The sequence below is a fragment of the Suncus etruscus genome, chromosome 12, assembly GCF_024139225.1.
Source record: "Suncus etruscus isolate mSunEtr1 chromosome 12, mSunEtr1.pri.cur, whole genome shotgun sequence".
Lineage (NCBI taxonomy): Eukaryota > Metazoa > Chordata > Mammalia > Eulipotyphla > Soricidae > Suncus > Suncus etruscus.
The window spans coordinates 26,031,566-26,047,885 of record NC_064859.1 but is presented as its reverse complement, the minus strand read 5'-3'; the positions used below and the strand labels follow the sequence as shown (position 1 = coordinate 26,047,885).

Below are 16,320 nucleotides of genomic sequence, written 5' to 3'. Positions count from 1 at the left end.
AGGCCCAGCTGTCCAGGGGCCAGACCAGGGTTATCTGAAGGCAGTTTCTTTCAACACAGTGTGACATTTGCAAATTGCCAGCATGTATCTGCTGGATTGGCAGGGTATATACCTCCTGAAACCATAATATACCTGATACATTCTGTGTCACTCTTCACCCAGAACCTGCCCACTTCTCACCACCTTTGCTTCTATTCCACTGACTAAGGTACAATATTTTTGTCTGAATTACAGCAGTTGTGCCAAGCTATCTTTATATTTTCATCCTTTCTCTTTACGGTCTATTACTGTCAGTGGAGCAACTATAGTGAACCTGTTAAATGTATCTTATTAAAATCTTCTTTGCATAATGCTCTACAGTAGCTTCCTTTTACTTTCAAAAGAAAGAAAAAGCCCAATAATGGCCGATTCCTGTCAGCCTCCCAAACTCCTCTGAACATTTTGTCCTGGAACCTCTGATATGTTATTTCACTCCAGCTTCATCAGCCTTAATGTTCTTCCTCCAAATAGTCCAGGTACTTTTATACTTCAGGGCCCTTGAACTTAATATTTCCTCTGCCTCTTACCCCAGTTAGCAGTTAGTTGCATGACTGCATCCTCTGTTGTCATCAGATCCGTCAATTCTCAAACATAGAAGGCCTGTTCTCAAATTCTTCCATTTTCCTCTTCCCCTCCCTAACCCTGCCCCTCACATTTCTCTTTCTTGCTTTATTTTTCTTTTTTGCTCTTCCCACTTCTTATGTGCTAAATGTTTAAATATTTAACTTATTTGTTCATAGTGTGTCTCCACTCACTAGAAGGAAAACTTCAAACTCCTTGGAAAGGTGTGTGTGTGTGTGTGTGTGTGTGTGTGTGTGTGTGTGTGTGTGTGTATTTCTGTGTTGTATGCCAGAGTTGATAGTCACATAGCATAGCTGCTGCTGAAGAATGAGGTCCTTCTGATGGCTTTCATACTTGATGATCAGTTTATTTGAGAGATTATAAATGTGTTGATTCCTAGAATTATCTCCCTCCGGGCATATTAATTATGAGCTTTGATGAAGAGCTTTATAATTCATAGCCCAAATAGAGAGTCTGATATAAAGCAATGAAAACTTTCTTCCAAAACATAAAATAATTTTGCATTTGACTTCAAGATATATTAAGACTGCTATCATCCATCTGTTTAGCCCCAGATAATGGAATTTCAACCATAAGATTTAAAAGTCACTCTGGTAACAATTCCTTAGTGCTAAGGCCTCATCGTGTTTAAAACCTTTCTCATTTTAGTTTGTTCCCCGAAGAACAAGTGACTAATGTGGTCCCATAGTAGACCCAACTTCTTATCACCTCCTGCCTTTATATTGACTCTTACCTTGTCTGATTCCAGAGTGTGTGTCTCGGTGATTCCCCAGCATATCTAGACAATTCTTGAATTCTGGCTTAGTTTTATAAAATGTACTCAATCTTGATCTGCTCATTAATCATATCAGGATTCATCATGTTGGGATGAATCCTAATAATAATAACTCCTCATAAATACATATTCAGACCAATCCAAATCATCTGTTGTTGTTTTTGGGCCACACCTTGCAGTGTCGCTCAGGGCATACTCCCTGCTCTCTGCTCAGAAATTGCTCCTGGTAGACACAGAGGACCATATGGGATGTTGGGATTCGAACCACCATTGGTCCTGGGTCGGGCTTGCAAGGCAAAGGTTTTACCGCTGTGTTATCTCCCCAGCCCAATCTGAAGCTTCTTTTGACCCTCCCTTTGGAGTCATTTTGCTTGAGTCACTCAAGGCAATTAATTTACTTTTGTTTTGTTTTGTTTTGTTGTTGTTTTCAGGCCATACCTGGCAGTGCTCAGGGGTTACTCCTGGCTCAGCACTCAGAAATCACTCCAGGCAGGCGCAGGGGACCATATGGGTTACTGGGGATTGAACCCAGGTCCATCCCAAGTTGTCTGCGTGCCAGGCAAATGCCCTACCGCTGTGCTATCACTCTGGCCCCAACTAGTTTACTTTCTGAATTAGTGACTTATTATTATTGACTTATTATAAAATGTTATAGCTCAGGAATATCTAGGTAAAAGAAATGCACAGGACAAGATGTGTGACAAAGGGTTTCTGTAACTTCTAAATCTGCTATTTTTCCCTGAGTTCCATGTATTTACAACCCCAAAGATCTCTGACTCCTAATCCTTTGGGTGGTTTTATAAGAAATTTTCTTTACATAGTCATGCTTGATTCAATTCCTGGTATTTGACACTTGATTCAACCGTCAGCACTTCACCCTTCCCTGGGTACCAGAATGGGTCTAAAAGTTTAAGTCTCTAATCACACGCAACCAGGTTTCCTCTGGGCTGACAGACCTTTTCCTTAGGTGCTTTTCAAAAGTCACTTCTTTAACATACAAAAGACACTATTCCAAGTTTCTGTGTCAGAAATAGATCACAGACCAAATAAACATTTCTTAAAACTCACTTGATCACACTTTGAAGAACAGCACATTGGTGTGTTAGCATTTTTTATTCTAGTAGCCAATTATCTTTTATTTTCCATTATCTTGTTCTGTATTTTTTTCTCTGCAAGTTCTGGGTACAATTTTGATTTTCTCTGTTTGTATAAGAGATACAAACTGATGAGAGACAGTCACATCTCTAATTCTTGCTCCCTGTTCTCAGGTTCACAACCCCGAGCCACTCTGTTTTTGTAATAAGAGGTTCTGTCCTCCCTGAATCCTTGCTGCGACACCTGGTCTCACTGTTGTTCCCAGGACTAGGCAGTGCACATTACAAATTTATTTTGTTGGGACCTGCTTTGCTCTCCCCCCCCCCCCCCGGAAGTTGGCCATCTGAGGTTCTTCTCAGGCTTTTGCTGGGTGCATCAATTCTGTATTTGATTGGCTTAGCCCAACCAAACTCTGAGGCCTTTGGGCAAGTCTCATGTTCTAAGCATTTTTGTGTGCTTGCCAGCAGTAGATGAGTATAATAAATATTGAGTAGGCCTTGGCTGCCTTTTCTTTCCTCCAATTTTTTAAGTTCTCTACATTCTCTTCAGAGAATGATTTCACAATGTACATGCAATACAGCGTAGCCTGTGGGAATATGCTGTCTCTGTGTGTCACTGTTTTTCTATGTGTTCTAGTTCTTTAGCTAAACTGAACATTCAGAGAGGTATTTTTTCCATTAACAGGCTCATTCCTCTTCTTTCCAGACCTTAGTCCTAGACCATTCTTTGTTTACACAATACATATTTTTGAGCATGTGCCAAGCATGGTTCTTGCTAGGGTACAATAGTGAGAAAGGAGAGGAGGAAAAATAATGTTCTTTATCTCAAGGCCCTCTTTATAAGAAGCTACCAAAAATTCTTTATAAGGATTTTTCTTCATAAGAAGCTACTAAAATTTAATAAAACTCCCCCAAGCACCGTAGAGTTTTAACAGTGAAAAAGTACCACACACTGCCGTATGGGAAGGGTTTTGTCTTTCTCCAGGAAGCTTGAGAGGTTTCCCTGAATTGGTTGTGATTAATCTCATATGAAGTCATTAGAGGCTAACTAAAGCACAAAGGGGAAGTAGAACAGTGTCTCAGTCAGAAGAATAGCATGTGCAAATGTCCTGTGACAGAAAGGAGAACAGGCTCTGGAGTGAGGAGTTGATATCAGTAGAAATTGCCTTATTAAAGAAGCTGATTTTTATCCTATCATGGCTCGCATAAGGTTAGTGGTGATAGAGTGAGGAAGAGTGACAGTGGTTTGTGTAACAATTCTGAGGTAACATTGCTAAGACCTGGCAATCAACATGGAAAGAGTATGCAAGATCATAAAGGAATCTTTGCTTCATGACTTTAAGTGGAAGAATGAATATTGGCTTAGGGACATCTCATTGCCAAGGACCCTCGCTGGCAATCCTTTCTTCCTCCTGCTTATCCTCTTTCCCACCCCTAAAGGCCACCCCCAGTATGCTGAGTCCATTTCAAGTCTCCTGGGCATGTTTGTAGATGATATGTAGGGACGATACACTATTTGCTGATTTTTCAAAGGGAGGGTAGGGGTGGGAGGCAATCATCTCAGTTTACTCAACAGCCCACCTCCAAGATCACTCTGCGAGTCTTGCCTGCACCACTCACCTCTCTGAAAGCAATATCCAGAGAAGAGTGAACTGGCTTCATCAGCACTAAGTGAAATCCTGTGTTCCTGCCAGGTGCTTTGATATATGGAGCAATGCTGTAAGCACTGTGTGTGGGGCTTAAAAAAAATCTAGCCCACCTCTATGTATCTATCTATTGAATGGCAGTTGACAATTAGCTGCTAAGTAAATGAAGGCACTTATTTTTATTGCGGGCCATGACAGCTTTATGCTCACTCTTTAAAAGCCAAGAGTCATGTGTGTAAAGGTGAGTGGGGAGGGGAAATGCTGTGGGAAGGAAGAAGGGAGGGCCAGGGCAGGTGCTGACAGATCCCAGGGTTTCCGTGCCGCAGTCAGAACCTGAGCAGTATTTACAGGCATGTGCTGATCTGGAAGCCAGAGAGGATGGTTCTTCCAGTCCAGGGAGGAGGGAGGGCTTGGAACTGGCCTGTCAGGGATTCATTGCTTGGCCCGCCATGCATCAGCATCCCAGGACCAGGAGGCAGCGCTGGGAACTAGGCTGTGATTTGACTGCCCGGGCTCTGCTCTTTTGCTGGAATTTCAGGAGGAAGGCTCCCAAGCTACGAAAGAAAGGTATTTCTTCCCTGATCATAATCTAGTATTCCTTTACAGGATACCTTGCCTTATTCTCCTTGTCAGGGATGGGGGTGATCTTGGAACCAAGTCCCTGATAAGCAGCTGTTGGTGATGGGCTGATGGGGGTGGGGATAAGGGGTGGGGACAGAAGCAGGGGACAGAAGTGCCCTCCCAGTGGTCATGGCTGGACTAACAGGATAGAGGTGGGCTCCTGTCCTGAACCCAGGACAGTATTTCAATACAGGAAGAAAAGCAAAGAAGAAGGGAGGGAGGAAGGAAGGAAGGAAGGAAGGAAGGAAGGAAGGAAGGAAGGAAGGAAGGAAGGAAGGAAGGAAGGAAGGAAGGAAGGAAGGAAGGAAGGAAGGAAGGAAGGAAGAAGGAAGGAAGGAAGGAAGGAAGGAAGGAAGGAAGGAAGGAAGGAAGGAGATAGGAAGAATGTTACAGCTAACCCTTTCTTTCAATTCCGAAGCTAACAGTGCTCTGGAACTTTCTTGTGAATCTGGGGAGGGAGTTCGGGAAACTAAAAGGAGGATTAGCCTGTGAGCTCTTCAACCTTTACTCCTTCCCCTTTAAACTTGGAATTATCTGAAATGTCATCTAGACAGATTTATTTCATTTATTTTATTTAAGATAAAAGCATTAAAATGCCCAATTTAGAAGTTAGAACAGAGCACATGTGACCTGGTTCTTAATCACACTCAGTTGTCTAACCTATGAAATGGAACAGTAATACCTACTTTGAAGGTTTCTTAAGAGAGCACACATAGAGGCTATAGGGCAAGTCATCACAAAACTAGATTAATTGAATTAATGCATCAGTAATTTAATTGACAATCACATACATTACTTTATTATTTAACTCTGTACTTGCTTAAATGGAAATGGCTCTATTAATGATGACTGGTCCACAGTAATGAACAGGTCTGAGTTAACGAGCTTCTCGAAGAAAGTAGTAAGAGCGTAAAGTACTGGTTCTAAGAATGTAACCAGTAACCTTGCAGTTCCATGTAACTTTGGCACAAAGCAGGAGTCTGGGTTTTGCTTCGGTTCCTGGGTGTGCCAGCATTCTGACTGCCCAACATCTCACTGCCTCTGTCTTCCTCCTTCCTGGAGCTCTTCTCTAGCTTCTTTGGGAATTCTCACTTTTTTTGTTTCCCTATATTAAACTCCTTTTGTTTGTTTGTTTGGGGCACACCCAGTGACACTCAGGGGTTACTCCTGGCTATTCGCTTCGAAATCGCTCCTGGCTTGGGAGGCCATATGATAAGCTGAGAGATAGAACCGCAATCTGTCCTAGGTTAACGTGTGCAAGGCAAATGACCTACTGCTTGTGCCACTGCTCCAGCCCCTATATTAAACTCTTTTGCCCATGCCCAAGGGGTAGCAATTTAGTCAGTGGTAGGTACATCTTTGGGTTCCAGGAATGTTTTAGATTCCAAACTGCTCAGAGATGATGTGAATTAAGAAGTGAGCAAGTCTAACCTACATTAAATAAATGAGGTCTCTCTTATGTAGGAAGGGACCGTGTGTTTCTATAATTCAAGCATGTACTAATCATTCTTGTTTGAGGGAGTAACAATGATTTCCTGGCTGGTGGCGTAAAGTTTAGAGTCTTCATCATATGGGTGATAGTTGAAACCAGGAGATTATGAGGAATCTGAGGAAGAAGCTGAGGAAGTGGCAAGTTGGGGACATCCCAACATTTAGAGGCTGGAAAGAAGGGCAGAATCACTCAGGAAGGCTGGAAGGAGCAGTGAATGAGCTAAATGAAGGAACAGGAGAGAGTAATAGAATAAAGAAGTGTGAAATATGTCTCAAGGAAAGGGAGGATGACTCTGTGTCACATGCTATTGGTGGAGCAGTTTAGGCAAACTGAGAATTTGATCCTTGGATGGGAAGATGTGATAACCATGGATCTCCTTGACAAGAGCAGGAGACAATGGGTCTTAAGGGCTCCATGAAGACCTGTCGATCAGGTGCCAGGCTCTATGCCAGGAGATAAAAATAGATGGGAAGGCAGACAGGCTGTCTTCCTTGAGGAACTCACTGTCCTGTGGAAGAGAAATGCTAAAATAAATCATAAAACCACACAAACTGTAATTGAATAGAGTCATATGCAGAGAACTCTGAGCACAGAGGAGGGAGAGACTGATTCCCCTTGAGCAAAAGACACCTGGACTTGAGTTGCAGAAAATGTCGGGTTCCAGGTAGGATAAAAGAGGAAAGGCATTAGCTCCAAAGTTTTCAAGAGTAAAGGTACATTTAATTTTTTATTATCATCTCCAGTTATCAGGTAGGTGGGTGCACAGCCGATATTTATCATGCATTTCCCTTTTGATTTTGTGGATTCCACTGGAAGAAATTTATAGGAAACAGAGTTGCAAAGGAAATTATGACATTAATTTTGACAACAATGGTGAGGACCGCAGAGAAACTGTTTAAAGTCTTTTTAAAATTTACAGATCTGTTTGTAGGGGATAAGGGGTATTACAGATAATCCTAACACTCATATTTTACCGATTAGGTTGCCCAGCTATAGGTTTATCTTGTGTTAAAGGCTTTAAATTTTCCATCCTGGGTACAGGGCAATAGAATGGTGGGTAAGATGCTTGCTTTGCACACAGCTGAATTCGGTTCCTTCTCTAGCACCTCATATGGTCCCCTGATCCCGCTAGAAGTAAACACTGAGCACAGCTGAGCATGCCCCCAAAACTAAACAAAATAAAAATTTCCAAGCATTAGAATGAGTTTGATGTTTGGCTAACAGATTGACAGATTGCTTTTGAGAAGGACTACAAGAGAAATAGCAATCTGGGAATATTGAGCTGGAAGAAGAATGAGATTGAGAAGACACCAGTACAGTGGCCATTAGATATCAGATTTATGAGCTTGAGAGGAGGGGAACAAAGTGGTGAAAACAGAGAGAAATTAGCATGAAACATACAGGCTTATGGGTTCTAGTTTGTAGGTGATATCAAAATATATTTGAACTGATAGGAACTTTCCCCAGGAGAATAACTAGACAGAGAATTCTGATTATAACTGCCAGGAAGTGACACAGCAAAGGCATGAATGCAGGAAGGGACATGTACAAAAGACTACAAAGGAGCCTGCAGGGAGAGAGGACTGAATGAGAGCTGGTGCTTTCATAGCTATGTAGAACAACATGAAAAAGAAAACTTTCTTTCATGTCAGTAGAATCTCAGAGACGACTAGTTCAGCATAAATGATACAGGAATAAGCAGAATGGGTATTAGATGGATAGCAGAAATATTAATAAACAGATTGACTGGGAAAGTACAGGCTGGAGAAAACAAATTTGGGTGAGAAGAATAATTGAGATGTGACAGATAAGAGAAAAGCAGAAGCTGTAAAGGTGGGTGACTTTTTCCAGTAGCAGACCAATTTCCTTTTCTTTTATGTTTTCATTCTCTCCTTCCCCCTTTTCTTTTTGTTATTGTTGTTACTGTTGGTAGGTCTAGGGATTTCACACATACCTAGCTATAAGATCACACATTTTTATTTTTTTTTCCACATCAGGTTGTGGTGTTTGCACAGTTGGTTTGGTGCCTGAGAAGTGGTACTTATACACAGGCTTTCTGGGAGTCACCCCATTATTTGAAGCATGCAAGTTCTGGTAGCAGTGTTCACCAAAGTGCTCATATATGTCAACCAGAAGTTGCACTTCCTGGCTTGGGGTTGTTTCCCTTCCTCATGGTGTTGGCACACTCCTCCTAGCTGTGATGGGGTCTGAAATATTTTGTGGCACTGGGGATTGCAGAAAGCAAAGCTGCTAGGCCCCAATAGCAGATGTGCTAGGATTGCACTCTCAGATACAGGAGGGCGTGATCGGTGACTGTATATGTGCAGGGCAGACACTTTAAGCATCTGTGTTATCCCTCTGGGCCTGACATAGGCCATTTTAATGAGTATTTATAAAAAAGGACAGCTTTGACTATTTTCATGGGTGCTGGCTCATGAAATTATTCTTTTATTGATGGGTCAAATTTCAGACTTACAGGAATTCTTTCAACTGAATGAAAATAAAAATTAAGATATAAAATAAAGTAACTAAAGCCTTGGAAAAAGTGGAAAGCAAATGGAACCCATAGTCCAAGAAATCATTACTTTTCAGTAAGGCAAGATGCTTACTTCTCCCTCTAAGAGACAGTGGGTAGAGAGACATAGCAGGAACCCTGGGAAAGGCAGAGCTTGGAGACAGGTAGTTAGCACTGTACTTCATTTCAGGAGATAAAGGAGAGAGAAGATGTCTTTAAATGATCATATATTAAGATGGGAGTAGAGGTGGAAGAGGGGAGTGGGTGGTGAGCTTAAGGGGAACTCTGAAAAATTGGCATTGGGGTTTTACACACATTAGAAATATGTTTTCTGTGTTGCTTTCCCATTGTGACCTTTGCAGCATGGTAGTGTTTTTATGTGTGATAGGGTGGTTCAATGACTAGTTTCATGTGGCCATGAAACAAAGAAGAGCAACTGCTCTGTTCTCAGGTTGCACTAACCTGGGGCGGGGGATAGCTAACTCTCGGACCAATAACACAATGTAGAAAAGCCCTCTGTACTCCTATATTCATTGCAGCATTATTTACAATAGTCATATCTATAAACAACCCAAGTTCCTGAGAACAGAGGATTGGACAAAAAATAAAACAAACAAACAACCAAATCATGGTGCAGAGAGACAATGGAAAACTAAGAAGATATTAGGAAAAAGTCATGAAATTTGCTTGTTCATGGATGGATAAGGAGAGTAATATGCACAGTGAAATGAGTCAGAGGAAGAGGAACAGACATAAAATAATATAACTCATTTGAGGGACATTGAAAAAAGATTGTATGGTATTAAGATCTAGAATAGAGACAAGGACCAGGAGAACCAGTCCATGGTAGGAAGCTTGCCACAAATAGAGGGAGAGTGCAGTTTGGGCAGAGAAGGGACCACTGTGACAGTGATAGGTAGATATGGTCACTCTGGACAAGAAATAGGCACTGAAAGAAGGTAAAGTGATGGGCATGATACCACTTCAGTAACAATGTTAAAACCACAGTGTCTAAAAGAAGAGAGAGCAGGAATGAGAGAGGGAAGAAAGTAAGGAGGGAGAGAGTGTGGGAGGGAGGGGGAGAAAGGGAGGGAGGGGAAGAGAGATGGAGAAAGAGATAGGAGAGAAAGAAAGAAAAATGTCTGTTAAAGACAGACCAGGATGTGAGGAGGTAAAGTGGGGACACTGGTGGTGGGAAATGTGCACCGGTAAAGGATATTGTACGTTATATGACTGAACTCAATCATGAACATTTGTAAATGTATATCTCATGGTTATACAATTAAAGAATTTATTTATAAAAGTATAACAAGAAATAGAGGTTTTTCATGACCTTTCTTTTGCTATGTAAATTTCTAGCTCTCAGTAGCCTGTTAAAGATGTGGAAAGGGCAGTAGGAATTGGAAGTGTAGACATGAGGCAAAAAAAGAAGTGTTGAGATATGAGTGTACCTGAAAGGGTGATTGGCATGACTAACAGTGGGATGGGGAAGAGAGGATGAACACTGGACATGAATAATAGGTTCAGATGACAAGAAAAGTTGGAGGACTTGCTCCAGAGTGAGGTAAAAAGAACATGAATGAATACTTGCAAAGTGGATGCTCCTTCTCCTGAGAGACAGAAGGATCACATTGATTTGAGTGTCTGATGCCTCTCATGTTGTTTGGGATTTCCCAGCAGTAGATTTCATGGGCCCCTGGAGCTCTAATTTTAATTGCTCTGAAATATATCTCTTCTATTGCTAAGGGGGTCCCTTCTTAGACACCTCAAAATGAGTTTTATAAGTTCCACATAGTCCATTTTAATCTGATGATTCCAATGATTTCCTTCCATTTGGTGAAAATATCTACACAGTTCCTTTTATAGATCAATAGAAGCCTAATTTTTTTAGAGCTGCTGACATTCTTTTATTGTAATTTTTTTGCATGTGGTTCTGTTTCATTTTCATAATTTGGTAGTGAGCTCATTAAGAGAAAGGACTACATCTTGCATTCTCTTGCTGTGTGGCCCATTACTTGTGGCCTACTGCTGCCCTGTGGCAGTATACTCAAGCATTAACATGAAACAAATGTCTTGCTGAGGGTTGTCCCTCTTAGCATTTAAACCAAAGAAATGCCAAGATTGCTGTTAATCATGGAAAACATTTGCTTAAAGATTAAATGGTTCATTAAATCATTTAGCAAAATGTGTTGAAAGTCTTCCTTATGCCAGGCTATTGTGCTAAACTCTGGGGTTGAGGAGAACTCTACCACACATTTTCTGGCATCAGGGATCATATAGTCATGGAGTAGGTATAACTGCACACAGCTAATTGCAGCATAGTGTGGAAAGGTATTGGGGAATTTGTGAATATGGGCATGAAGTAGGGATAGTTTTTCAGACCGAGACAGAGGAAAATAGTTGTCAGGCCAAGGAAGGCATATAGTACATGAGAAAGGGGTGATGAACATAATGGACACTGCAAAAAGATTTTCTAGGCCACAAAGACAGGAGAATGTTCTTGGTGTTAGGATCCTGACTATGTGGTGTTCTTGGTATATGGCAGGAAGAGATCAACTAGGATAGGCTGGTGGCAGGCCAATGCCAACCTAAGAAATGCTGGACCTTGTTTTTAAATTTAGACACAGAAAATGTTAACCAAACAAAGTAATAGAAGATCATAAAGTTAAACAGACATCCAACAGATAACCTCATCTGGCTGGAAGGAACATGCATGACAATTCTACCTGCTCAGATGCAGAGGAATCTCCAGAAGTTGGAGAGTCATTTGGAATATGTTGTTGCAATCAGGGAAGAGTATGGCTGTCAAAAGTAAGATATACTGTGTAGGACAAGGCTTTTACCTTGCAGATGGCCAACCTAGGTTCAATTCCTGATATCCTTTGAAGACAGGGGTCTCCTGAGCACAGCCAGAACTGATCACTGAGCAGAGCCAAGAGTAAACCCTGTGCAAGTCTGGGTGTGGCCCACTCTCCACCCCTTGCCAAAAGTTAAGGCAGATGTGCTCTTGTTAACCATTGGCTTATAAAGGCAGAGAGAGGAACAGAGGAGCTATGGACCTGGGAGAATCCAAGAAGCCGAAGCACCACAGTAAACATAGGCAGAGAAGGGTTCAGTCTAACGTGAAGGCAATGAGGAGTGGAGGATTTGGTGGGCTCAGGAACTCAGTACAGTTCTTTCTTCCAATGTGGAATCCACAATAATTAGAAAATAGCTAGAGAAGATGAACCATGTGCAGAAAGAAATATCTGAAAAACTAAAAGACTTTGGGAACCAGTGCCTTAAGGATTGGAGTACTTGATGTAGCTCCAGTGAAGTCTGGATGATAGGGAAGAAGAGTAGGGACAGAGCAAAAGCTTGACCCATCTTCTGAATCTCCATGGAATCTCCAGGACATGAAGAAGATAGAGACCTGATGGGAAAATGGAAAGCCAATGATGGTCCAGGTTTATAAAGTAACTTTGCCATCTCACCAGGGTAGACAAATTGTAGAACCAAGTGCTGACAGGGATGGGGTGGGACTGCTTTCTACATGCTTTGCTGAAAGCAGTGTGGTTTGTAAAAAACATTTTTTTAGAAAGTCATTTGAATGCCATGGAATAAAAAAATATGGCTCAAATCATTTGGTCTAGTAATTCTACATGTGGGGTTTCCCTTAAGGAAATAGTTCAAAATAATGAAAGCCCATTAAATAATTATTTTAAAAATAGAATGAAAGTCTATGCTCATCTATCCAGATGTTAGTTAATGAATTAATTTGCTAATTCAAAATTCTGCCTTGCACTTCAGATATTCCAAATATTTTGCTAGGCAGACTTAACATGCTCAATAGGGTAATACTAATAATAGTTAATTGTGAAGCATGGTAAACAGGCCTGAATGACAAAAGTGCCCCAGTGGTTTAACACCTCAATATGTGACATCCCCATGCCTGCTGGCTATATTCTAACACTGTGTGACACAGACTAAACTCAGAATGGCCTGCTAGCCTATATTGGACTTGAACTCTAATTCTGCCAGGTGCTGCTATCTGGCCTTGACAAGTTCCTCAGAATTTGTGAGTATGGGTGTAATAACACTTTACCATTTTGTTTTGTGATTCTGTCGAGATTCAATGAGAAATTATATACAAAGTATTTAGCATAATTCCTAGCATACAACACGTATTCAGTAAAGGTGAGCTTTTTTAAAATATGTAAAATTATGAGTATGCTATCAGGGTTTAACCCTAAAAATATGATGGCATATCTATTTCTATTTTCGATAGCATTGGTCTTAAGCTTTTGTAGTCATAGAAAATACATTTTGGGGGGTATTGGGGCCACACCCAGCAGCACTCAGAAATTGCTCCTTAGAGGTGTGCTCAGAAATCACTCCTGGCAGACTTTAGGGACCATATGCGATGCTGGGGATCGAGCTCAGATCTGTTCCAGGTCAGCCACTTGCAAAGAAAATGCCCTACCACTGTGCTACCACTCTAATGCTTAGCATTTCTCTTAAGCTGAAGGAAATGTGAATAATAAACAAGTCCTGTTCCTTCTCTTCGCAGCCGTGTTTGGCCAACGTTTGGATGAGACTGTAGCCTATGAGCAGAAGTTTGGCCCCCACCTAGTGCCCATCCTGGTGGAAAAGTGCACTGAGTTCATCTTGGAGCATGGCCTGCATGAAGAAGGCATTTTTCGTCTACCAGGCCAGGACAACCTGGTGAAGCAACTGAGAGATGCTTTCGATGCTGGGGAGCGGCCCTCCTTTGACAGGTAGGCTGGCCTCTTGACTTCTAATCTGTCTTGCTGACATCAGAGTCCCTTTTCTCACTGAGCTATTGGACTTGCACAGGCACTTCTAAGAACCCTCACCCACAGCAAAAAGAGCTTTTAGTTTTGCTCTAATTTAGCCATGGGAACTCTGGATCACAGTTAAGAAAGTGCTGACCATGTATGTTGAGATGATGTGAGTGAGCATTAGAGCCCTCTGGGTAATAAGCGGCTCTTGAAGGGTCTGAATTTGCCATGCAGTCAGACAGCATTGTGGTGAATATACCACACATGTAGCAGGAAGTCTGATGGGCCCCAGCATTCCAGAAATGGTCTGGTCCAGGACTTGGCTGCAAGGGTGAAAGGTGACAAAGTCCAAACTTAATTTGAGCCCTAGTGGAGGGAACCGTACTGAAATCTCAACAGCTTGGTGTTCTCCCCAGGCTCCTCGATGGAAGTTGCAAAAGTTACCATGGTGGGGGCGTATCAGATGAAGTGACATTCCTTCTTATCATCAACCTCCAGCCCCACCTTTTTCAGCCATGCAGCTAATTTTTTTTCTGTGTTATGCTTGGGTTAGCACCATCTCACGCTGGCATTGCTCACTCTGCCTATTGTACAGCGCTTTCCCTGAGTACTTGTGCACACTTGTTCTTTGGCAAGAAAGAACCATTGTTCTTCTCAGATCAAGGCCCCACAAGCCAAGACTTGGTATGACAGGCTTGAACTCTTATCCACTTTCTAAAATTCTACATTCACTAAGAACTTATTTAGAACACGTGGGAAAAAAATTATGGGAAACTAAGTGCATTGCCCTGTGGACATGTTCATTGTGTAGTTCCCTCATCTTCTGCTTTAACCACTAGTGCTGTCTGGACTTCATGTGAGGCACCTCTCACACCCTATTTATTTCTATAACCTACTTTTGATCACCTTATACATGTCTTTGTTGTCTTTGTCGTGCAATAGGCAAATTACTGAGGGATATATATTTCAATAGTAAGGCAACAGGTAGATCAGGTAAACTTTGGGCATCAAATTTTATCTTTGAGCAGCACTACCAATAATTTTTCATCTAGTCAATTAACCTTGTCACCTTCACATTCAGTTTCTTTTCAAATATATTAGATTAGGGTCAATCAAAAGATAAAGTTGTGTTATTACTAAAACAATGTAAATAGTCAGAAAGAATAAGTTGGAGGGGTTTACCAAATACCTGCCCTGGACTTGAGTTTACACAGCTTGGTAAAGCTAGTCTCTTTGGTTTCTGTGAAAGATTTGGTCCTGAGGCAGTAGGAGTAACCACTCTTATCATGATATTCTCACTCCTGAACTCAAGGGTAAGAGTTTACAGAAAACTAGAAATGTGTAAATTCAAAGTTTAGAGGTCACCTAAAATCCTGTAAGGTCCTCCAGGGACAAATAAAGTGTCTACATAAGCAGTGAGGGTTCCCATAAAAAATCCCCTACATGTACAATCCACTATGAGAACTCCCAGATTACCTAACCAGAGTAATTAAAAACAACAACTGTTATGTGTAGATTGTAGTACATCTGTGCCTGTGAGTATTCAACAAATAAATATGAATTTAAAATCTATTGCATTTCCACTAGTCTGATACCTGCTGGGGCACAAAATCAATAAATTTGTTTCCCATGTTCCTGTAAGAAACAGACACACAGGCATTGTACCACAAAAATCAGTGCTAAGAGGGAAAGATAAGCAGAGGCAAATAAGGACCTTGGCTAATTTCTGGTAAACAGGTATAGAACTCAGCAACCTCATAAATCATCTCTTGATTTAAAAGTACATTTAAGGATGTACATAGGTTGGAAGAATAGCAGACTTGGGAAAAATCAAGATGAAAATTTAAATGATAACAACGATTTCCATGATTTCTAAGTCAGCCCTGTTACAATGAGGGCAGAGACAGTAAATCAAAATTTTACAGAACTAACAGTTTAACTTCCATCATGTCAAGTGCCAAAATGAAACAGGATAGTACAGTGAGAATATAAAACAGAGTTTTAATTTGACATGATTGTACAGCTTTTGCTGGTCCCCCCAAAAATGACAATAGCTGAAACTCAATAAATAATCATGAAAAACATTTTTTTCTTTTCTTAGTAAATAGCGTGGGGAAATTTCTGTGGATTTCAATGTTCTAAGATATTTCTTATGACTACATGTATCCTTAGTTTATAATGAAAGTTTCTATTTCTGCAACCTCTTTGTCTTCTCTAAAGTTGGATGATTTTTGCTGTCTTAGCTTCTCCTGGTTGAACTCTCCAGTAATTTGTCTTTTGTGCTTGTTATTATTTTACTTCAAAGTATCTGATTATCGATATATCATTATTTTGGTCATTTTTTCTTATTAAAATTTTACTTTTTTCCTTTTTTCTTACACCATTTCTCAGAGATGTGTTTTTAAACAGTTGGGGAAATGCCACGTCAGGAACATTTTAGAGAATGGAACCTTTATCTGATAAACTCATTGGGCAGAATCCAGGCAGATGGTGGACTGTTTGCAATCTTTCAGTGAATGGAGGGGAGAAGTTTCCAAGGGAGTCACATGACACTTGAATAGAATTAAAGTGACCTGAAAGGCTGTTTGAACATGAGATGAAAGAGATTTTTCAGTTAAATGTAATGTCTAGATTCTGATCAAGACTAACAGGGGCCTTGCATTACAGGGGCATTTGGAGAGTCTCATTTAGAACTTTATCTGAATGCACGCTCCTTCAAACTTTCACCTGTATGTCTTACTGATATTTTCTGAAGAAATTCTCATGTTTTGACAA

At 41.0% G+C, this 16,320-nt stretch overlaps 1 protein-coding gene across 1 annotated transcript in view; it reads left to right on the top strand.

The window, feature by feature from the left end:
- The window catches only part of ARHGAP25 (Rho GTPase activating protein 25), a 101,098-nt gene that overhangs the window by 69,101 nt on the left and 15,677 nt on the right, over positions 1-16,320 (top strand). The window contains exon 5 of the mRNA XM_049785051.1: positions 13,314-13,521. Within this exon, the coding sequence (XP_049641008.1) occupies positions 13,314-13,521 (208 nt within the window). The remainder of the gene's footprint in view (positions 1-13,313; positions 13,522-16,320) is intronic.